Raw genomic sequence first — 24,626 nt, 5'->3', positions numbered from 1 at the left:
GACTTCGGACACGGGCCACTTTAAGCTACCCGTTCCGTACTATCGGGATAACCGAGCGGTGTTATCGTCAACCTCGACGGTTCCGATTAATTATCGGGCGTATTTAGCCCACGACCAACCCTTTACGTGAAGTAAGATGGAGATTCAATTAGAGAAAAGACGAAGCGAAACGGGAGAAACAGTTCAACATAAAGCACATTTATTCCGCGGCAAACCGAAAGCACACATATAAAATTACCAAAATTATGCACCAAAAGCAAATGTAACAAAAGAAGAAACAACAATTACGCACCAAAAGCAATTGCAACAAAAGAAACACAATGCAGATCTACTACCGACTACGCGAGCACACGGCAACACTTACACAGTTTTACTTCACAGACGGCGCCGACAACACATATACTCCAAAGCAAAAGAAAAAGGGGCCACCCTCAACGATAAGGGGGCAGACGGGCCTGGGGCCGAGACCGCGTCGAGCCTACCCGTCTGGTGATGAGCCGCAAAATGGCGGCGGCGCCCCGACTCCGCGGGCCTCGCTGGCACTGCCTGGAATGGGGTGGGAACGGGGCCCCCTTCTCACACTATCTCAGCGCGGGGGGGAAACAGGGGGGGGTTGTTGATGCTCGGGGGAAAGAGGATATCTGGCTGGCTTGGGTCCCGCGACGGGCGACTCCACTGCGACCTCGACCGCGTTCCCGGCCTCCCCTCTCCGCAGCTCCCCGACTCTGACACGAGCGCAGACCTCCACAAAGCTCCTTGGCTTCTCCAGACTCTCCGGACCCCGACAGACACTCTCTCGACTGATTTCGCCGCCGCCACAACTCTCCAACTCTTCTCTCTTCTCAACTCCACCAAATTCGCCCCGCGCTCGGCGCTTTATAGTCCGACAGGAGAAATCATATGCAGATTTTTGGATCAGGAACGGCTCAGGGGCGGAGCCACGCTCCCCCATTGGACGGAGGAAAAGTGGGCGTGAATCATTCTTGATCCGATTTCTCGGAAAGGCCGCTTTTTGCACCCGCTGCTCGGTGCGCGCCCTGTACGAGTCCAGGATCGGTGCCCACAAGCGGCGCGGGAATGGCGGCAGAAGGAGGAGAGGTGAAGACGGTGGAGGGTCCATTGTGGCGATGATGGCCATTGCGACGCTTGGGATGGCGGTGATGCGATGATTGCGAGAGCGAGTTGTGACGGTAAAGGTCGTGGCTGTTGGCGTTGTTGTTGTTGTGAAGCGGCGTTGCGGTTGGTGGTTGTTGTGTGAAAGTGGTTGTGGAGAAGGTGGATGTTGTGAAGGCGGTTCTGGAGAAGGTGGCTGTGGTTGTCGAGATGCGGTTGGTGGTGGTTGTGGTGGTAGTAATGGCGGTTGGTCCAAAATAAAGATAGTAAAAGAAAAACGGCTATCTAAAAGGGTCGCAGCCCGAATGAATGACATTTATTCCCTCTAAACAACGGGTTTGGGCTAACTACACATATGCTTACAGAGATATCTCACCTACGGGACCTGAATGGTGGTTTGCGAATTTCGTCAACCACAACACTACCCCCTCCCCTTTTTACAGACTCGTCCCGAGTCGTCAAATTTTCGTGTGCCATCATGTGTCGTTCTCCCCTAGTACATTTTACCTACGGATCCCTGAGTGCGACATTCATGGTATTCGTGTCCCCAAAATAAATAACCTGAGGGCTGAGTAACTAACTGAACAAACCCACTCACACGGACGACTTAAATAAAATTGCCGGCGCTAAGACATACATGCTGGGGCGCACTCATATTTACAGTACATCTTAACCTTAACTTACAAATATTACACTAAACCATGGCCCAGGATCAATGGACTCTGCAAAAAGAAAGCAGTTTGCAGGGAGCCAGGCTGCTCGCATGAAGTCTCTGGCTCAAACAATGCAGGTGACAGGGAATGTGGCCGGCTGCACACACGCAGTCCAAAGCCTCTCCCTTTGAACTGAACGCAGTGAACCACAACGGTGCATGGGCTGCACAAACGCAGTCTCCGTGCCAGCTCAAGTGGCACACGCAAGGAACACAACGGATGGATGGATGGATGCAAACACGGTGCATGGGCCGCCACTGCAGGCCCGTGTTGTAGCTGCCAACAGGGCAGTTCTTGCAGCTTGCAAACTGTTGCTTTGATCCTGGCGCACATGGCAATGAACAGGGGGGGGGGGGGCAAAGCAAAAATTGAACGGGGCTGGTGAACAGGGGCAGTGGGCATGGCATGGCAAAGGTGAGCAGGCAAACACAGCCTGCAGAAGAAGGCCGCTGCAGGCAAACACAGCCGGCAGACGAACTGGCCGGCACAGGCCTTGAAGAAAAACAGCCAACCGGCAGATGAAGTGGGCCGGCACAGGCCTTGCAGCAACACAGCCAGCAGATGAAGCTGGCCAGCCTTTGCCGTTCAGTGGAGGTTGGTGGAGGGAGTGCGGTGGTGCTGGCCACTCGGAAGGCAGGCTCGGACCTCCCCTACGGTCTCCCTCCCAACCTATCGCCTTTGCCTATCACTGTCCATACCCACTCCCTTAATTTGTAAAACCCAATTTAGCCCCAACTTATTTTTTTTGTTGTTTTTATTTTACTTCCCCACTATAAATCGTCCCCTAACCACCTTTACTGTCCTTGTTCGGCTAACCTATCCTGTCACCTAGCCTACTCCCAACCCCTACGTTCCCTTCCCGGAGGAGAATAAGGGACAGCAAGCGTCCTGTGCCGAGGCCCAACGAAGCCCCAGAATGGCCTCCCCAGACTTCAGCGATCTATAACACAAAGTGGGTCCAGCGGCCCACAATGAGAGCGAGGGGATGGATGGTGCGGAGGGGTACACTTCCTATTCTACCCTATCCATTTAACTGTTAAACTACCCCGGGGCTTTCAACAAGCGCCTCTTGCTTAAACTATTGGTTCTAACAACCCAGATTCCCGTCGCCTGTGTTGGTGTCCTCTCAAATTTCGGGCCTCGCCCCCCAATTTTCTCTCCGTGCCCTCACACGGTCTCATGGCTGGGACGCGTGGCTCCCCTTGGCAGACACTACCCTCTGCCGAATCTCCAGCTATGGCACCCCCGGGCACTACACTGCCTCCGAGCCTACCAGCTCCCTAAACACCGGGGAGTGCACCTCCCCTGAAACGCACACGTGGCAGGCTGGCTTCCCGGGCCCCTTTCCGAGGGTCACCCAAGCCCACAACACTGCCCACGCGGCTAATGGCGCCCCGGGCCCCCGCACCAAGCAGGCGCACCCGTGCCCACTACGCTATCCCGACCCCCCCATGGGCCCTTGGCCTACCACGGCCGACTAGCCTGGTGCCCGGGGTACCCACTCAGCGATACTCACCTTTCGCAGCCACGCTCCCAGCCTGTCAACAGGGCTCCTGCACCCCTCCAAATGGGTTTCGAACCTACACTCCCACCAACAGCAAAACGACCTCCATTTTTCAATTTAACTAACCCCCTAACTCACTCTACACTGACCCCGGGGGTCCCTTGAGCGGGAGTCACTCCTCCCCCCAATCACTCATCGCACCATGATTTCCCCATTCGCTCCACTCACACAGACCCGCTGGCCTCACTCACTCAACAAGCACACGTTTCCACTCAACTCACCAACTCTTCAACACACACACCGCTGAACTCTGCCATCCTTCTAACTACATCCCCTAACTAACTCGTGCTCCCACGTCGTCCCTTAAACTACAGCACGTTCCATTTAACACTACGTAGCTAAGCTACGTCCCCTCTAAACATTCACTGTCTGTAACTGTCCTCCAAAATAATTTCATTAAAAATCATTTTCCCAACCTAAATCTCAACTAAAACCCCTCTAACTAATCCATTCCACGGGCCCCATGAGGACTTACCCCTGCCCCATGGAGCCGGTCTAACTCTGCTAACCCTTCCCCCTAACTAGTTTCCATCCTGTGCCCAGGTCAAGGGGGTCTTCCACCCCTTGCCCAGGAATTCTGTGCACCCGAAAGTGAGGCTTGCTTTTCCTTTTCCCACATGCGCAGCACCAGCGCGGCAACTCACAGCTCGCGCACTTTGCACCTGCCCGTGACGTCATGCAGCTGCACGTGTACCTCGTCCCTCCTTGGACGGTACCATCCGGCAGGGATACCCCTCCTGCCGGATTCCAACCCCACGTGCAGCCATGATGTCACCGTGCGCATAAAAAAAAACACAAGCCCCACGTCTCGAGGGGTTCCCCACGCGAACACATGTGCTCTGCCCGTTGGAGCTTAACACACACACCCGCGTGGAGAACCCATCCGGTCCAAATGCGAAATCCTGCCGAAACTTTGTCCGTCCGCGGGATCGGCAAATCCACCGCGTGCGTTTCCGGACCGGGACTTCACTCCCGCAAGCGAGCACGTGGGGGCCTCGTGCGTTGCACAGCACGGACCTCGCGCTCGTTGCTGGGTGAACCCGGCACGGTGCGCAAAACATCTACAGCCGCTACTCGGCTTTTGTCCCTCTGTCGCAGTCGTCGTCTCCAATCCAACCACGCACTCCCGCGTGTTACGACGCTCACTCTCCACTCCATCACATTCACCCCGGGAGACGCGGCTGCTTGCTCCCGCATGCCGACCGACATCTCCCTTACACACAGCGACCTCACACACACTGTCGCCCTTGCACTCGGCCGATCACTCACGCATGCCACCTCCCTCGCACATGTGGCTCCACTCACTCGTGCCATTTCGCTCACACACCGTGCCTCACTCGCACACGCGTGGGCACTCGCCCGCGGTGTCTCATCCACACACGGCGTGCTGGGAAGCATGCTCCTCGGCACACCTGCCACCACACCACTCACACACGGGGTCGCTTCCACACACGGGGGCACACTCACACCTTGCACCACACACACCGGGACAACCACACTGGGGATTCGTGTCCCCACAAGGGTCTCCGGGGCCTCTATACCCCCAAGCTCTCCGTGCACCTGTCTACAGCACTCCTCCCCTCGACCTCGCAAAGCACGACCGGACCCACCTGGTCGTGATTCGCCTCAAGGGGGCATACTCCCTCCCCTCGTTCCTGGAGGAGGCTATCTCGCTGCTCGCACCGGGTCTCTAACCAGTCCACCAGCTCACCCCCATTATCCTCCACTACCTCCGTGTGTGTGTGTGCGTCTCTATCCCCGTCTTCATCGTGTAGTCTTCCCTCTATCGTTCCCATCTCCCGTGTCTCTGCCAACTCAGTCACCTCTTCCCTTGTTATCTCCCTTGTCTCAACTATTATTTCCGTCTCTTCCCTTGTTATCTCCCTCGTGCACGTCTCCGTCACCCCAATTAGTTTTTCCCTCTCGGTCACCATCACTTTTTCCGTCACGACCCTCGCCCAACACGTCTCCCGAATTACTTTGTCACCCGCCTCCACCGCGGGCCTGACAGCCGTTGCACTCCCTCCCAGCTCGTTCGCTCCCACACGTGGCGTCACCATTTTAAGCTCCCTGGTCACTGCCTTCATGCCCGCCTGCAGGCTTCGGCCCATGTTCTGCGTCTCACCCCGCAGCTCTTTCATTTCTTCCTTCATTTTGAGTGCGTTTGTTTCCATATTCACCTTCACTTCGTTTGTGTTTGTAACCATCTTTTCGTTCATGCGTTTTATTTCGTTCGTGTTTGTATCCATTTTTGTTTTCACTTCGTTCATTTTCTTGTTCATGCCTTTTATTTCGTTTGTGTTTGTATCCATTTTCGTTTTCATTTCGTGCATGTCCCCACTGATTCCTGCCAGCATGGCGCATAGCTGGGCCATGTCGGGTGCGTTTGGGTGAGCCGTTTCGGCAGGGATCGGGGAAGGGTTTTGGTGGAGAGGGGGAGGGGAGGTGTCATACACCGCAGCCGCCGCCGCACCTATTTCGGGCTCTGGGTTCAGTTGGGGGAGTTCGTGTTCCTGCACAACCAACATTTCCTGCACGGGGTTTTCATCCTGGACCATGGATTCTACACATTCTAAATCCATTTCTAATACCCCCGGCTCCCGCTCGCCTTGAGACGCCATCTTATTTCTCGTAAAGGGTTAATTTGAATCGCTCGTAATTTGGAGGGAATCGGGGGTCGCTCCTCTCACTCCTGGACCGATTCCCGTGAATTTAGCTGGAGATAGGAGAGCCCGTTTTCCCGCTCTCCGATACCAGTGCCGCGAGGATGGGGATGGGTTTGTGTCCCACTCCTGACAACAGTGTTGCTAATTCGCGCCCACCGGCGTGCGAGCGGCCACGTAACTCGAATCGCGGCACGTCGCCCACCGGACGGACAATCCAGTCGTGACCCTCTCGGACTAACGCCGGGAACTAGTCACGGGTGGACCTTTCGGCCTCACCACGATCGTGCCAATCGGCCCCCCGCGTGGGATAGGGTTGTTCGCCAAATTCGACCTACCTAAGTACCCACACGGAGGGTAGACCGGGCGATCGCACCTCGCCGCAGGTCGACTTCGGACACGGGCCACTTTAAGCGACCCGTTCCGTACAATCGGGATAACCGAGCGGTGTTATCGTCAACCTTGACGGTTCCGATTAATTATCGGGCGTATTTAGCCCACGACCAACCCTTTACGTGAAGTAAGATGGAGATTCAATTAGAGAAAAGACGAAGTGAAACGGGAGAAACAGTTCAACATAAAGCACATTTATTCCGCGGCAAACGGAAAGCACACATATACAACTACCAAAATTATGTAACAAAAGAAGAAACAACAATTACGCACCAAAAGCAATTGCAACAAAAGAAACACAATGCAGATCTACTACCGACTACGCGAGCACACGACAACACTTACACAGTTTTACTTCACAGACGGCGCCGACAACACATATACTCCAAAGCAAAAGAAAAAGGGGCCACCCTCAACGATAAGGGGGCAGACGGGCCTGGGGCCGAGACCACGTCGAGCCTACCCGTCTGGTGATGAGCCGCAAAATGGCAGCGGCGCCCCGACTCCGCGGGCCTCGCTGGCACTGCCTGGAATGGGGTGGGAACGGGGCCCCCTTCTCACACTATCTCAGCGCGGGGGGGGACACAGGGGGGGGTTGTTGATGCTCGGGGGAAAGAGGATATCTGGCTGGCTTGGGTCCCGCGACGGGCGACTCCACTGCGACCTCGACCGCGTTCCCAGCCTCCCCTCTCCGCAGCTCCCCGACTCTGACACGAGCGCAGACCTCCACAAAGCTCCTTGGCTTCTCCAGACTCTCCGGACCCCGACAGACACTCTCTCGACTGATTTCGCCGCCGCCACAACTCTCCAACTCTTCTCTCTTCTCAACTCCACCAAATTCGCCCCGCGCTCGGCGCTTTATAGTCCGACAGGAGAAATCATATGCAGATTTTTGGATCAGGAATGGCTCGGGGGCGGAGCCACACTCCCCCATTGGACGGAGGAAAAGTGGGCGTGAATCATTCTTGATCCAGATTTCTCGGAAAGGCCGCTTTTTGCACCCGCTGCTCGGTGCGCGCCCTGTACGAGTCCAGGATCGGTGCCCACAAGCGGCGCGCGAATGGCGGCAGAAGGAGGAGAGGTGAAGACGGTGGAGGGTCCATTGTGGCGATGATGGCCATTGCGACGCTTGGGATGGCGGTGATGCGATGATTGCGAGAGCGAGTTGTGACGGTAAAGGTCGTGGCTGTTGGCGTTGTTGTTGTTGTGAAGCGGCATTGCGGTTGGTGGTTGTTGTGTGAAAGCGGTTGTGGAGAAGGTGGATGTTGTGAAGGCGGTTCTGGAGAAGGTGGCTGTGGTTGTCGAGATGCGGTTGGTGGTGGTTGTGGTGGTAGTAATGGCGGTTGGTCCAAAATAAAGATAGTAAAAGAAAAACGGCTATCTAAAAGGGTCGCAGCCCGAATGAATGACATTTATTCCCTATAAACAACGGGTTTGGGCTAACTACACATATACTTACAGAGATATCTCACCTACGGGACCTGAATGGTGGTTTGCGAATTTCGTCAACCACAACAATATATATATATATATATATATATATATATATATATATATATATATATATATATATATATATATCTTCTTCTTCTTCTTTCGGCTGCTCCCATGAGGGGTCGCCACAGCGGATCATCCGTATGATCCGCATCGTGATTTGGCACATGTTTTACGCCGGATGCCCTTCCTGACGCAACCCTGGTCGCCTCTTACGACACAGGGATATGCTACACCTATTTTAACCGGGGTATACACCGGCCCAGTATACTGGTACTCATTTTGCCGACCTCGGAAGGATGACAGGCTGAGTCAACCCCCTGGTGTATTAATTCAGTGGCCCAACGGGGCTTGAACTCAGGACCTTTTTGATCCCAAGCCGCTGCCCTAACCACTGCGCCAACACCAGGCTTATGTATATTTATGTATATATATATATATATATATATATATATGTATATATATATGTATATATATATATATGTATATATATATATATATATATATATATATATATATATATATACAGTATATATATATATAGCCAAAAAAGCCACTTTCCTTCGATTTTCACCCGGTTTTCAATGTTGGGATTTAGGCCATTGTTATCGACTGCGAAATATGAAAACAGAATTTCAAAATATCTTTCCGTTTGTTCGTGCGAGCCGGTAGAGTGAAACCGCGTCTTCTTGCACAAGCTCCACCATCTCAATCAGCATACCAGGCCGTGAAATCTTTTATTGGCTTATAACTCGACGGTGCAAAGTCACAAAAATTAAACACACACATCATCGTGCAGGCAATAAATATCAGGTATCCAGCGATATAAGTTAGAAAGGTGAAATAAACTATTTTGGTCGCTAAAGGGACCCCGAGCCGTTGCGGCCTAACACTATCCGAGGCATGGCGCTCCGGGCCATGAATCTGCGATTTCTTTAAACACTCATAAAATGACGATACAAAGTCCGAAAATGTCCCAACATACCTCAAAATGTCCAGGTCACGTTCCCTGTTAGTGGTTGAACAATCCAAGGCTTGGCGAATTCTGCTTCGCAATGATAGGAAGAGCCGACATCGAAGGATCAAAAAGTGATGTCGCTATGGACGCTTGGCCGATGGGAGACCATGGCTCGGGAAGCACGGATTCTCAATGTTGAATTGTTAACCTATCATCTTTAATAGAACTATAATAGACCAATAAAACTAACGGTTCTTTTTCTTTTGTTGTTTTTGGCAAAAAGTAAAGATCCAGAGAGGCTCTATATTGGGCAACCCCCCCCCCCCTCTCTATTTACGTGAAATGGTTTTGTCCAACTCCCAAAGCCAAAGCAGATGCAAACGGCTTGCGAGTACGGAGACCATAACTTGGGAACCACTTGTCCGATTAATTTCAAAACCTGAAAAGGCACATCCTCGTGTCCCCAGCAATATACCTGGCAAGTTTCAAGTAGATCGGACCAGGGGTTGTCGAGAAACAGCGGTCGCAGACAAACATGCCCACAGACAAACATGCACACAGAGATTGCTGGAATTATAGAGATTTAAAAAGTTATTCTTGTATTTGAGGAGCATCTCGGCCTGGTTGTACTAGAGCAGCTCGTTTTGTGTTACGTAACTTACGTTCAATGAAAAAAGTGGGGGGAGGGGGACAATCGATATGTTGTCCCCCCCTTGATAAAGAGTGGGGGGGGGAAATGTCCCCCCCCCGTCCCCCACCAATCAACGCCCATAGTGCCACTGATGCAATGCCCCTGTAGGTTAGAGCAGGAATTTGGGACTTGGCCATGGTGCCAGCGATGACTCGCTTAATCTTTGCAAAGGACACTGTCATGTTTTTAACGTTCACCAACGAATGCCGGCAAATGGGAGGCCGGTTTAACGTCCATCCGAGGGAAGGCACACACCAGGATGACAGTTTATAGTTGAGTCCGGATTCAAACTTAGGCTCGTCTCTCATGAAGAGTAGACAAGCTCAGCTATCACCAGCACAGTGGCTAAATTCATTTAATTTTGGCACGATGATGATGATGATGATCATGAAAATTGTATGTTGGTGGTGAAGATGGTAAAATTCCCCAAATATATAAATAATTCAAAGTTGAGTGTTGGTAGTGGATATGTTAAAGATTATATATTATAAATACTGGTTCCCAAAAGTATATACAGTCCTAAACTGTTCTCTGCCATAAATTTCAATTTTTTTAAATCAAAATTCGAAAAATAAAATAGTGTCCTTCATGATTTTTGCTCCGATAATAAAATCCTTTGACTGGTTCATGCACAGATGTTATTGCATCCGTGTGCCAAATATGAGATATTGTCACGTCCGAGTACCCGTGAACACAGGATTCTTCAGAGCTGGGACCTTTCGTTCCGAGAGATGGTCCAAACGGTCCGTTATGGCACTGTGTTCAATAATTACTCCACTTTACCGTTCCACAAGGTCACCCAAATGAGCCCAAATCGATGGCACACACAGGAAGGAGATGTCTCGAACACGTTTTCTTACCTTTTAAAGGATTTATTTTGTATTGAATAGCACAGGGAAGAGGGTCGACAAGACACTACAATAAATGAAACAAACCATGTGAGTAAAAAGACATAAGGAGGAGAATGGGAACACGCAAGCTTATGTATACAATGGTGAGACATAAAAGCTCAAATCCTAACCCACTTTCGGCCCCACAAAACACACTTGTACAACAAGATAATAACGCAGGCGAGCCAGTTCCCTTTTGTCTATGATGTGCAGGGTGGATGTAGGACTCTGCACAGCCTGCTTTAGAAACCAGGTGCAAGACAAGAGCGAGTGACGATGTTGTCCAAAGACAAAGTCAAACATCCATGAGCAAGGCCAGCAATGAGTAGTCCTTCAACCAGGCCATGAAGTCTTCTTTGTGCTTTTCCCAAACAAGGCCTCCTGTTCGGCCCTTCTTCTTCCTCCTCAAAGTGCTTCTTTGCACTCTGTGCATGTGGAGCTCTCCTGTGTGAGGTCTTCTTCTCTGCAAAGGCACGGTGGCTCCTTACCCTCTCCAAAGGCAGGGTGATACCAGCTTGGGTCCATCCCCAAACTTCTTCAGAGCAAACCAGAATGATTTCTGCTTCATGAACTGCCTTACAAGCTCCACTGTGGACCACTTGCTCGTTCTCCTTCCACACCTGGCCTCTCCTGGTTCTCTGCCGGTGGGCAGAGTTTTCTTCCTCCTGGCGGAATCGTCCTCTCAGGTGCCACCCACAGGGGCGGCACCAATAAAAATAAATGTACCATCTTTACTTCTGGCCTCAAAAGTCCACTGCAACACCATGGCTGGCACACACTTTCAAGATAGGCTGGCACACACACACACAGTCGTTACCTCGCCCCACTTACAAAGAAGAGGTACACATACATAATTAATGTCTACCTTGTCTATATATTACATACGCTGCCTTCTCAGCGTCGCTTGTAACAAACGACTCACTCAGACAGATCCCTATTACATAGCAATCTAACCTACGCCAAACACACGGACCATACTCACCACAGTCTAGCTAAAGATCCCACCCCTCCCTTCCACGTAACACTATTAGTCCCGTCATTTTTGAGTAGAATCTCCAAACAGATGGACTGACAAGTCGGTAGGTGACATAGGTGGTTGCTATATAATTGCATACTAGTCATACAGTTTTTGACGGATCGGGCTGAAAATTTTGGACAAAGAGTTTGATTATAGTGCGCATAAAAGCGCGGAAGCCGATTTTTGATTTTCGAAAAAAAAAATTTCAGATTTTTTTTCAAAACTTTCAGTCCCGTTGCTCGCAACGATGGCGTCCATAGCAACGGTGCTCAAATGCATACAACTCGATCCTGGTATGAACCTACCAGTCAAGTTTGATCAAAATCGGTTGACTTCTCTGGCCTCCATAGCTCTCCATTACAAACAAACAAACAGACGAGCCGGTAGGCGACATGGGTGGTCGCGATATAATTGCATACTAATCATAGTTTTTGATGGACCGGGCTGAAAATTTTTGACAAACAGGTTGATTATAGTGCGCATAAAAGGGCGGAAGCCGATTTTTGATTTTCGAAAAAAATATATATATATATATATATATATAAATATTTTTCGGATTTTTTCAAAAATTTCAAAGTCCCGTTGCTAGGCAACGGTGGCGTCCATAGCAACGGTGCTCAAAAGCATACAACTAGTTCCTGGTATGAACCTACCTGTCAAGTTTCATCAAAATCGCTTGACTCCTCTGGCCTCCAGAGCTGTCCATTACATACAAACAAACAGACAGACAGACAGACGGAAAACCTGAGAATAACGGTAGTCTCGCGACCACCCAACAAAACCCAAATGTAAAGCCCCCAAATGGGCTGATGCCTGGTTCGGGACTAAATATTCGATTCACCCATATCTGAGGTTCGAAGGTAAATATCAAAGGTAATATGGTGCGAACTGAGTATCGCTGTCGTCCCTTGAGGATATCGATATATTTGGACTTTCGACGATATGTCCAACATAATGTGAAACTTCATAGATTCAAGTGTTTAGACTTTCCTCTTCTCTCATCTTGAAGTTAAATTATGTGAGAAGGTTACATCTGGGTGATGAAGTTTCTTTCATTCTTTCACCAACACTGTGGATCCATAACAAATCTTAATTGTTTAATGTCCCACCATGAACCTCATTATTCTGCATTCATCTTACCTTCACTAATTGTGCTTCTCTCAAATTATTCTGCTGCTTTCTTTCGCTTTCGGTTGGTGTTTGAATTAATATTCGAGGTAACTGCATCACATTTTAAAGAAAATATCACTCCCTACCCTCAAAGTGTGTAAACAAAAATATCTCAAATGAGCTCATGAATTTGCATGGTGGTGGCCTCGTGGGAAGAAGTCTCAGCTGAGATCCTAAAAGTTGAGTTCAACCTCAGATGAAGGCAAAGGTTTTAAAAAGGTTTTGGATTTCAACTGAAAACTGAAATTGATGTCGAAGAACATTCATGTCTCTTTTGGTTAAAAACACAGTTGTCTCATGTTCCGTACGACTTGCAGGGAGGGGTCTGATGCGAAGCCAGTCGACACTTTCTGGTTGGCTTCATTCTCAAGGCAACTTGCAATCACTGCTAAAATGCTTCAGTTGAAAAAGCAGTTCTTCCCCCAAGTCCCCTTGACAGATCATATAAACAAGCAAACTCAAGCTCTTGCTCAGAGCAGAAAAAAACGTTTTCTGCTGTTTTGATCCCAAAAAGGCCAAAATCTGTGTCATCCAATGTCTGTGAAGACATTGGATTCTCACAGAGTACCATCATAACCTTGTATATCAGGCTTTTCGACTGAGTAGATTATTGTTATTCTTTCAAATGTAGCCCATGGCTGTGAGTAGCATCATTGACTGAGAGTGTGGCTGTGCTGCTGATGCAACACCCTCTGTTGGTTCGGGCAGGAATTTGGAATTTGTCCATGGTGTCGGCGATAGCTCGCCTACTTATCAAGAAGACACCATCGGATTTTCAACGAACACTAACTAATGCCAGCAGAGGGAGCACCAAGTTTAACGTCCATCTGAGGGACGGCACACATCTTGATGCCTCGCCCTGCCTGCGAGACACCATTATGACGGTTTATCGCTGGGCCAAAATGCAAACCCAGGCTAGACGGCTCCTTTAGGCCATCCTACGAGCCCGACTGAACATCTGGTGTTTGTTGAAATATATTTGAGACAGTCAACAATTAATGCATAATTACCTCCACCCACCAAAGGTGAACGGAGGTGATGTTTTCACCCCTGTCAGTCTGTCTGTTTATTACTTACGAAATCTAAAGATTAGGTTAGTATATTGATGACTTCCGTCCTCTGTTTGTGTGTTTGTTTGTGTGTGTGTGTTTGTTTGTAGGCTCGAGAACTCGAACGGAAGAAGCTACCAATGCAAATTACACCACGTGATTCAGGAGGGTGATGGCTAGTGCTGATTAGATTTTGGTCAAAATCGGTCAAAGGTCAAGGTCACAGTGAGGTCAAACATTCGATTTTTGATGGTTTGGTACAGAATCATCGTAGAAACTTCTAGTTTGCGTCGCTACCTTCTCTAGAGACAGCTTTTATTAGACAAGGTCAGGAGTCAAGTTGACGATTTCGTAAGTACGAGTCTATGACTGCTTGTTTTATTTTTAACTAATTCTTCACCATTGAAATATAGGGCTAAAACGATATTGCATGATATATCAAAATGTTCTGGATGGATTCGAATGAAGCTTGGTGGACAGGTTGGGAGTGTCACGAGGAAGAATTGATTCAATTTTGGTGAAGATCCGGATCCATATCCAGATACGAGCATTATTTTTGAAGTGATTCTTCACCATTGAGAGATAGGGCCAAAAACTAGGTATAGCATGACATCTCAAAAAGTTGTGGACGAGTTTTGACAAAACTAGGTGCATCATTTGGTTAGGTGACAAGACAAGCCGATTGGAGTTTGGTTAAAGTCCAGACACAGATCCGGCCTGTCTGTGGGATACACAATGTAAACTGTTCACCTGGTGGAGGTATGTTCTCCACCGCGTGCCGTTACATTTCGTCACGTGTCACTCTATGAGTGATTTTTCATCTGCTTATCTGTCTGTCTGTGTTTGTCACACGATTTTTGGCCACAGTTTTCAAGCAATCGTTCTGAATTTTTTGTGTATGTAGGTGACCGGCCAAGGACAGCAATGCTTGATTTTAGTGAGGATCCGAATCCGAATCCAGATTTGAGAATTCTTAAGTGATTCTTCACCATTGAGAGACATGGCCAAAACCATGTATAGCACAATATCTCAAAAAGTTATGGATGGATTCAACCGAAACATGGTGGACAGACAGGTGGGAGTGACACAAGGAAGAATGTATTTAATTTTTGTGAAGATCCGAACCGATGTTGCAGTCAAGTTTCATCGTAATTGTGTGTGTAGTTTCGGAAAAGAGAGCAAATGCCTATTTGGGGGATATTTTGGGGCCCACCAAGACCTGACTAAAGTCAAGGTGAGCTAATAATAATAATAATAATAATACTAAACTATTAATCATTCTCCAAAAGGTAATTTCTTCAGAAATATAGGAAATAAATATTGTCTAGTTTCATGACAAGCTCTGAAAATTATTTATGATGCACCCAGTGTAATTTTTAAACTTGAAAGCTTTGGTGTCTTTTGGCAGTTTCAATGGATGACATCGAGGCAGTACGTGAAGGTCATCAGTCAAAGGTTTTGGAGAAGAGTTCTGTTGCCCCAGAACGCTGTTTCACCATTGTCTTTCGTGGCCGTCGTAGTAATCTGGATCTTGCAGCTGAAACAGCAGCTGAGGCCCAGCACTGGATGTCTGGCCTCGGTAAGCTCGTGGCCAACATGGACAGAATGGGGCCTCAGGAGCGCCATGACACATATCCTTGCAACAGCTACAAAACATTTCAATACAACTTATTTTACAGCACAATATATCCATCGCCCTTCAAGATATGTTATGAGAAAACATTTTTACTTTACTTGATTAAAAATAAATTGAGTGGGAAATGGTAATGAGCTTGACGACTTGGGTTTCGACGACTCTGCAAAATTATTACTTGGACAATTCTCATAATTATATAATTCTGTTCCAGCTGGAGAGAATTGATTAGCTGAAATGATTGATTGGTTCTGACAATTGCAGGTGAGAGACTTGATTAGGTCTTTAAGATTTACAATGTGGAAGACTGTCTGTGGTAGGGTAGTTAGCAGTGTCACGTCAGACAGCCTCGGATAACACGGGCCACCTGCGGCGAGATATTGTGTCTCCCGAATGGCCGAACGGTTTCTAATTACTGCATTCTCTTTAACCTACTCTTTACCATTCCCCAAGGTCGCTTATGTACTTGCAAACTTATGTACAAGGATGAGACAGACGTAAAAACCTAACCCACAATAGGCGCCACAGATTGCACTCGTACAACAATAGAATAATGCACGCGAGGACTTCCCTTTAGCAATGCATGGAGTGCGTGGCAATGGTGTAGCTCGGAAACAGTGCCCATGTGTCAGAGAGATATCCTGAGCAAAGACAAAACTGAGACAGCTATGAAGTGAGCTGACGATGAAGTGAGTGAACCAGCAACAATGTAAGCCAAAGCCAAGGACCAAGCAAAACCTCGACTGAACTGCGTCCTCACTCTCCTTCTGCATGCCGGGAGCTCTGGTGTGCCCTTTAGTACCCTCTTAAGGTGCTTCTTCTTCCTACTCATCCTCCGTGCTTTCTCCAATCGTTTCTTCTTCGCTCCCCTCTGTCCTTCTGGTAGGAGTCCTCCTCCAGGTCATCCTGCCCACAGAGCAGCCCCAATGAAAAATAAAGGCTGAATGCCTCTTCCGGGCCCCAGATCACACTGCGCCACCATGGCCTGCGCACACTGACCAGACAGATCAAGATGATCCTTTTAAAGCATGTGTGACGCTTTTCCATGTACCTTTTGTAATGGGAAGTCCTCACCTGGTCCCACCTGTAAACAGGAGTTGTTTCTGCAAAAATTTTTTTACCCTGATTCGCCTGTCCATAAATTAGATACACTGCCTCCTCAGCGTCACGTGTAACAAAATGACTTCATCTGACAGGTCCTTATTACATGGCAATCGAACCTACTCCAATCACATGAATCATACCACACTTACCAAAGTCTACCTATGCCCCCCCCCCTTTTCCACATAACAGTACATACACGGATGGGGTGTCTCATTAAAATCTATACAGACTTTATATATCCAAAAATATACCATCATACCATTCTACCGTCTTATGGGTAACAGCTGACTGATGACTGCAATAATTCCATCACATGCTATTGCCATCCGTTAGATATTAGCAACACTCAGTATCGCCTCCTCTCTTTGCTATTTAATTAATTTTTCTGAAATATTATAATAATGAGTTACCTTACCCAACTTAAGGCCCAGTCACACCTTGATGTTTTAGCCAGCAATGGCAACGTATCAAAATGTATGCAAAATGCTGGCTTACGTTGAACTTTTGATGTTTTTTTAAGATTCGGACGTATTCATAACGACTTGGTCTTATGCACAACGTATTAGTAACAGACACAGAACGTTTCGTTGTGTTATAGATAACTTATACCAACGAATGCTTAGCCTGTTGTCGGCGTTCACAACCTCTGCCCAACGATAGTCTAACTTATGCATAGCGCGCTGCACGTATTGCCGACGATCACGTGGCGTAGCCTATTAAAGGGCTGCCGCACAATGATTCAAATCATAACCGCTGGAGAAATGGAAGTGTCAACATCACAGTCACACCTTGGCGATCTTGCCAGCATATACCGACCTCTGAAAAATGCGTCTAAAACGCTGGCGCACGTCGAATACGGTATAGGTAAGTTTGGTATATGTGAATAGAACGCAAAAGTACGCTATCATACGTCGTAGTAAGTGGAGTACATCTTGATATTTTAAACGTGTTAAAAATTTTACGACGTGCTTGCCGTATGCCTCACATGTTCCGCATGCGATGGGAATAAGTTGTACGCACGATATGCGATCGTTGACACACGTCGACAAAAGTTACTTGTAAGTTACTCATAAGTCGAAACATGTCGAGGTAATGGTTAGCGTCAGTGTTCCAGACTCCCTGGTTTTTTTTCCTTCGGTATGACGGTGATGTTGACACTTCAATTTCTAGTGCGGTTATAATATAATATAATTAATAGGCTGCCGCTCAACGAACACAATCAGACAGACAAACACACAGGGCTGCCCCTGGTTCCTCTCTGGACTCACTGGGAATTGCAGGCCATCGCACAGAAGTAATTTCATGTCGCGGCAGGTCGCTAATCAACCGCGAACACCAATATCTTGACCACGAGACTCAGGGTCCTCCATCTCACAACCGTTTACCTAGGAACACGTGATCTCTTCATTGGGGAATTGCGCCCTCGATGCATACTTGCGTTACTTAAGTTGCTTACCATATAAGGTGCAGCTGAGCGGAGCTTCCAAGTACGCACTGGCTATTTAACAGATTTGGGGGAATAACGTCCCGGCTCAGCTCAGTGCGGGCGATGCTATAGACATACACTAACCATTATGCCCAAAATTTTTTTTGCCTTTGGTTAAGGTCCTCCTTAAGGTTAAGGAGGAAAAGACAAAAACGAGCTGGGTTCATTTCCAACAGGCACATTTATTTAACAAAGTGAGGAAAATTATGTGGCACAGTATGGGATTTATTGCAGATGTACAGCAGGGAAAGCAAGGAATTTGTGGGTTGCAGAAAAAGATGTACAATATTCACAAAAGAGGAAGAAGACAAAGTGCAGAGTTATCCCAAATATTCTTAGTCTTAACTTAATCTATGACAGGTGCTATCTCATATCCACAAAAAGCCAAGGAAAATTAGAGATCGCCCAGAAAGATAGAGGAGGAAGAGGAGGAGGAGATTGGGACCATACTCTGTGCAGAGCATTGATGCCGCTGAAGCAGACTCCTTGGCTATTGGGTACAATCCTGGACGGGTTGCCACTCCGACACAGTATACCAGCATGCTGGCACTCATTTTGCCGACCTCGGAAGGATGACAGGTCAAGTTTACCCCACTTGGTATTAATTCAACAGCTGAGCGGGATTTGAACTCAGGACCCGAGAATCCAAAGCCCACCACCCTAACCTTTATCCAACACCAGGCAGAGAGAGATAGAAGCAGTTGAGGATTCGCAACCTCTCAATACCTGGCGCAGTCAGCAAGCCTGCACAACCCAAAATGCTTAGGAATGGGGAGGAGGGAGAAATACTGAGGGTGTCTACGGTGCATGAGTGAGAGGTGCAAGTGTAATGCAACATGGGGTGCAGCATGGTGTAAGAGGAAAAATGTCAGGTGCAGGTCAGTACGATTCACTCTTGAGTTCACTCTTGGGTTCCCTGTGAAAAGAATGTTCTTGGTCGAGCTTGTCCATGTCGATTGCTCTTTTGCGTCCACAGTAGATGAGAGGTAGATAGTAGAAGAAAGATGCGTAAGAGAAAAGACCCTATCATAACGGTGTGAGCATCTGTACATGTAAGTGTTGCTGTGTGATGCAGCTTAACTGAGCATCGATAGAATGAGAGCAGTCCCGGTTCGCAGCAGTCACGCGTGATCCCACGCTTGATCACGCTGACTCGTGGTGTCACTCGCTCGGTGCTGACGCTTGCTCTCCTTGTGCCGCCTGTTTCCCTGGCAAGGTCCAATGTCTCCAGTTTCTTTTCTGGTGAGCTCTGGCATCTGGTAAGTTCTCTCCTCTGGAGAGTTCTGTCTTAACTGAACTGTGCTTGTACTTTTTATGAGCCCCGGGCGAGGGGAGGAGCCAAAAGTCTAATCAAACGAGGCTCTTGGTGAATTCAAGCTTCCTAATTGGTCCATAGCAGTCGTAGCCATACCCTGCCAGGCCCTGATCATGAAATATGGCTCAGTTGCTCACCGACCTGGTCATGCATTGGAGCTCTGACTTTAACATGGGGCCATGGTTTTTGGAGGAGCTCTCTGCTCCTGAACGTGCACTGGCCTCCATTCAAATGTGTAATTTTACGGAAATCCCTGCACTACTTGTAGGTCTTCCAACGAGCTCCAGCACACGCTTGCGCTTTGAGTTATACCCCAAAATAACCCGACTTTTGTCTCCTCAGTGTCCCGTGAGGCTGCGGTGAATGTTTGATGAAAATGTGGCAGTTGCGGTGGTTGTAGAGAAGTAGGAGTACATTGTGGCTTTTGTAGTGAAGAGATTGTAATGTGGCATTGTGGCGAAGAGGTGGAAATTCCTAGTAATGATGTCATCCAAAATTGTCGCGTTTGTAACTAAAATGTAAGCATGATTTGTTTTGGGTATTTTTGATAGTTGTATGAAGTGGTTGTGGTGAGCAGAATGGTGAACAGAATGAAGGTCTGAAGTGAGATGACAATTGAGAATTGGCGTGCAGTTTTGAATAGACAATGGTGTGCAAATGCAAATGAGGAGCTTATTGCGTGTGTATTTGCTTGTGTGTTTCTTGTGAGAGAGATAAAGCAGTGGAACAAGAAGTGCAGAGATTAAAGACTAAGGACCGAAAAAAATGACCGAACCAACACATCTTTCCCATATACCCACGAGACATATGGAATGGGCTAAGTAATACACATACTATTGAAATAACTACCTTGGGATCTCTGTACGTTGTGTGCCATTACCTCAGAGGTTTTACAGAACCGCAACGCTATGTGTATGGTCCAAACGGTCTTTTGTGGCACTGTGTTCAACAATTACTCTACTTTAACATTCCCCAAGTTTGCCCAAGTGAGCCAAAATCGACGGCACACTCACAAAAAGCAGCTGGCCGAAACACTTTTTTTTACCTTTTTACAGGATTTATTTTCTATTGAATAGCACAGGGAAGAAGGTAGACAGGACACAAACCAAGTGAGTCATCAGACACAGCGGGGAATGGGAACATGCAGATTTATATACAATGGTGAGAAATAAATGCTCACATCGTAACCCACTCTCAGCACCTAGATCGGCAGTTGCGGCGGTTGTAGAGAAGTTTACGTTTTGTTTCATACTGATAATCCGGATCTGCATCCAGACCTTAACCAAAATCTAATCATCTTGTTCTAGTCACACACCTAACTCCTCCACTAAGTTTTGTCATAATCCATCTACAACATTTTGATATATCATGCTATTTATCATTTTCGGCCCCATCTCTCAATGGTGAAGAATTACTTAAATATTATAGTGTCCAGATCCATATCCGGATATTCCCCAAAATGTAATAATTTCGTCCTTGTCGTCACACACCAAATCTGTCTACCAAATTTCACCCAAATCCGTCCACAACTTTTTGAGATATCCTGTTCACAAACAAACAGACTGTTATTTTAAACATAACCTCCGCACACCTTCAATGGGGAAGGTAATGATATCCCAGAAATGTTGAAATGGATTTAAATCTGGTGAGATAGCAGGCTAGGGTATCATGACATTAACTCTGGCATTGAAAATAACTTTCCTTGTTTGAAGAGCCTGTGAGTAGGAACATTATCGCATGATAATTATCGTTTAAGGGTTAGCAACACATGTTGCTGTGAGATCTCATTAATGTAACGATCTGCTGTCAGATTGCCATGGATACATATCATGTTGGTGTGAAAGGTTTCAGCAATAGCACCCGCATCATGACACTCCCACATCTAAAATTTGTGGCTTTGTGGACACAGACTGAGGCATATAACTCATTGTGTCTTCTGTGGACCCATGCATGGCCATCATGCCTTTCAAGGAGAAACCTGGATTTGTCAATGAACATGACACTCGCCCAATGCCTCCGTGTTCATCAGACGTGTTGACTTGAACATGGCAGGCGTGCTTGGATGTGTCACTGTGCATGTTTTGAACTCTGAGTAGGATGATTAACATGGATCCCTGCATCACAGAGGTGTTGACACTGACAGTGCCTTCAGAAAATCTATACCACCTTTCAAAATTTTCACCTTTTGTTGACTTATAGCCTGGAATTTAACTGTATGAAATCAGATTTATTCCACCCTTATTTGCACATTATAACCCACAACTTCCAAATGAAAAACAAATTCCACAAATTTCAGAAAGTTAATTAACAAACTCGAATGAGCTTAGATCCTCATCCTCTTAATGATGACATCATAAAAACGAATATGACATCATTGTGATGTATCAGGTTTGCGATAAATTATCTGTGCTAATGCCCGGCTTGATTCCCGCAAACAAAATTCAAACAGCTTGCCTAGTTTTGGAGATAATGGTATAGGCCATTTCCATTAGCGGCGATATTATGACGTCAACTTTTTTTCTTGGAAGAATTTCCAAAATTGGAGATGGTTACTGCCTGCACATGGGCTTTCTGCATATACATGGCAAGTTTCACGAAGATCCGATGAAAACTCTGGGTTGTGAAACAAAAAATGTCAAAAAATAGGAATGACGTCATAAAAATTGATATGATGTCATAGTGATGTATCATATGTGCGGTAATTCATCTCTGCTAATGCCCTGTTCGATTCCCGCAAACAGAATTCAAAAAGCTTGCCTAGTTTCGGAGATAATTTTTTAGGCGATTTCCATTGGCGGAGATATTTTGACGTCATAACTTTTTTTCTAGGAGGAATTTTCAAAATCGGAGATGGTTACTGTCTGCGCAGGGAATTTTTACATGCATATGCCAAGTTTCAGGAAGTTTTGATGAAAACTGTTGGCTGTGAAACAAAAAAGTCCACAAGAACAACAACGTGAGTAAGACTTTGAGATCCTCCACGAGAATCTAAAAATAAAAAAACTAGAATATCTTGGGTGGATAAGTGTCCACCCCCCTTATAATAACAATTGTAAACTAGGTCAAGTGCAACCAATCACCTTCAAAATCACATACCAAGTTAATTGGCCTCTACCTGTGTTAAACAGTAATGATTCTGATGATTTCAGTATAAAATCAGCTGTTCCTGTAGGTTTTCTCTGCTGGGTAATACATTTCACAGCAAAGACTCAACCATGAACACTAAGGAGCTTTCAGAAGAACTCTGGGATGAAGTTGTGGAAAATGCACACATCAGGGGAAGGGTATAAAAATATTTCAAAGGCCTTGAATATCCCTTGGAGTACACTCAAGACAATCATGAAGAAGTGGAAGGCGTATGGTACCACAAAGCCCTTGCCAAGATCAGGCCGTCCCTCAAAACTGGAACACCACGCAAGGAAGGAACTGAGCAGAGAGGCCACCAAGAGTCCAATGCCAACTTTGAAAGAGCTGCATGCCTTTATGGCAAAGACTAGTCACTGTGTGCACGTGACAACAATATCCCAAGCATTCCACAAGTCAGGCATGTACAGTAGGATGGCAAGAAGAAATAACCCCACTCAATAAAACCCACCTTGAATCCCATTTGAGGTATGCAAAAAAAAAAAACACTCCAGAGATTCTGAATCCATTTGACAAAAAGTTTTGTGGTCTGACAAAACCAGGATGGAACTTTTTTGCCTTAAATGCAAAATGGTACATTTGTTACAAATCCAACACAGCACATCACACAAAGAACACCATCCCTATTGTGAAGCATGGTGGTGGCAGCATTATATCATAGGGATGGTTCTCATCAGCAGGGATTGGTGCACTTGTCAGAATAGAAGGGAAAATGGATGGAGCAAAATACAGAAATATCCGAGAGACAACCTGCTGCCCTCTGCAAGAATGCTGAAATTGGGACAGAAGTTCATCTTTCAACATGACAACGACCTGAAGCACACAGCCAAAGCTACACTGGAGTGGCTAAGGAACAAAAAGATAAATGTCCTTGAGTGTCCCAGTCAGAGCCCCAACCTAAATCTGATCGAAAATCTGTGGCATAACTTGAAGATTGCTGTCCATCAATGCTCCCCACACAACTTGACTGAGCTTGAACAGTTTTGTGCAGAATAATGGGAAAATATTGTCCAATAAAGATGTGCAAAGTTGGTAGAGAACTGTCCCAACAGACTCACAGCTGTAATTGCTGTCAAAGGTGCTTCCACCAAGTATTAACTCAGGGGGGTGAACACTTATCAAAGCAAGATATTCCAGTTTTGTATTTTTAATTAATTGTCTGAAATTTGTAGAATTTGTTTTGTCACTTGGAAGTTGTGGGTTATGATGTATAAATGAAGCTGGAAAAAGTCTGATTTAATGAAATTTAATTCCAGGCTTTCGGGAAGCAAAAGGTGAAAATTTTGAAAGGGGGTGTAGACTTTCTATAGGCACTGTATCCTGTGAGGTCCAGGGAATGTGTTTGCAGTACTCTGGGCAGTTTCAAACTGGTTGCATAAATGGGTCATGCGAATGTATTGGTCCTGAGGAGGAGTAGTTATCCAGGAACGTCCACTTCTTGGCATACCTCTTGTTGATCCAGCGGCTTTATAACATCTTCTGAGGTCATAAACAGTTCTGCTTCTCATGTTAAGGAGCCTTGTAACATGGCTAATGGAAGATCCTGCTTGAAGGTGTCCAATGATTTGATTCCTTTCATTTTCTGACAGACGTGGCGTTGTAATGGATTTGTGAAGAATGTGATCAACTTGTGTTTTTTGGATGATTCACATCCTGATGTCTGAGAAAGACAGTTTTGAATTTGCTCAGAATGCCTTGTGACACTTCTAATAACCTCAGAGTGCATGAGTTGCATGTGCTGAACGATTGTTGCATGAGGCAATTATGTTATGTGGAAACTTGCAATCAGGTGTTCTTTACATTCCTTGTGCCAAAAAGCACTTGGAATGAAAGCTGGAACACTCCTTCAACAATCACATCTTCAATTATGCAGTGTGGTTTTTTATTTACTTATAGCGGAGAGTATATTATGTTAGCATTTGCTCATTACTAATTGTAGGATACTTAGATTGTAAACATGAAATCAAAACCTTCCAGTGTGGTACTTTTTTGATTTGCAGTGCCTATAGAAAGTCTACACCCCCTTTCAAAACTTTCACCTTTGGTGCCTCATGGCCTGGAATGAAATTGAATAAAATCAGACTTTTTCCACCTTTATTTACACATTGTAACCCACAACTTCCGAATGAAAAACAATTCCAGAAGTTTCAGAAAATTAATTATAAAATACAAAACTAGAATATCTTGATTGGATAAATGTCCACCCCCCCCCAAAATCCCGATAATAA

The 24,626-nt window shown here is 46.6% G+C and overlaps 1 protein-coding gene across 2 annotated transcripts in view; it reads left to right on the top strand.

Moving 5' to 3' along the window:
* Positions 1–24,626, top strand: part of LOC147030063 (1-phosphatidylinositol 4,5-bisphosphate phosphodiesterase delta-4-like) — a 125,114-nt gene that overhangs the window by 20,402 nt on the left and 80,086 nt on the right. Inside the window, exon 3 of one of the 2 annotated variants that reach the window (XM_085873775.1) lies at positions 15,125–15,347. The exons of the other annotated variant lie outside the window; for it this stretch is intronic. Within the exon in view, the coding sequence (XP_085729901.1) occupies positions 15,125–15,347 (223 nt within the window). The remainder of the gene's footprint in view (positions 1–15,124; positions 15,348–24,626) is intronic. 2 annotated transcript variants of the gene reach the window in all.

This window comes from Eptatretus burgeri, chromosome 3 (genome assembly GCF_056783735.1).
Source record: "Eptatretus burgeri isolate ZD-2024b chromosome 3, Ebu_testis_v1, whole genome shotgun sequence".
Taxonomy (NCBI): Eukaryota; Metazoa; Chordata; class Myxini; order Myxiniformes; family Myxinidae; genus Eptatretus; species Eptatretus burgeri.
This window is presented reverse-complemented; position numbering and strand designations above follow the sequence as displayed.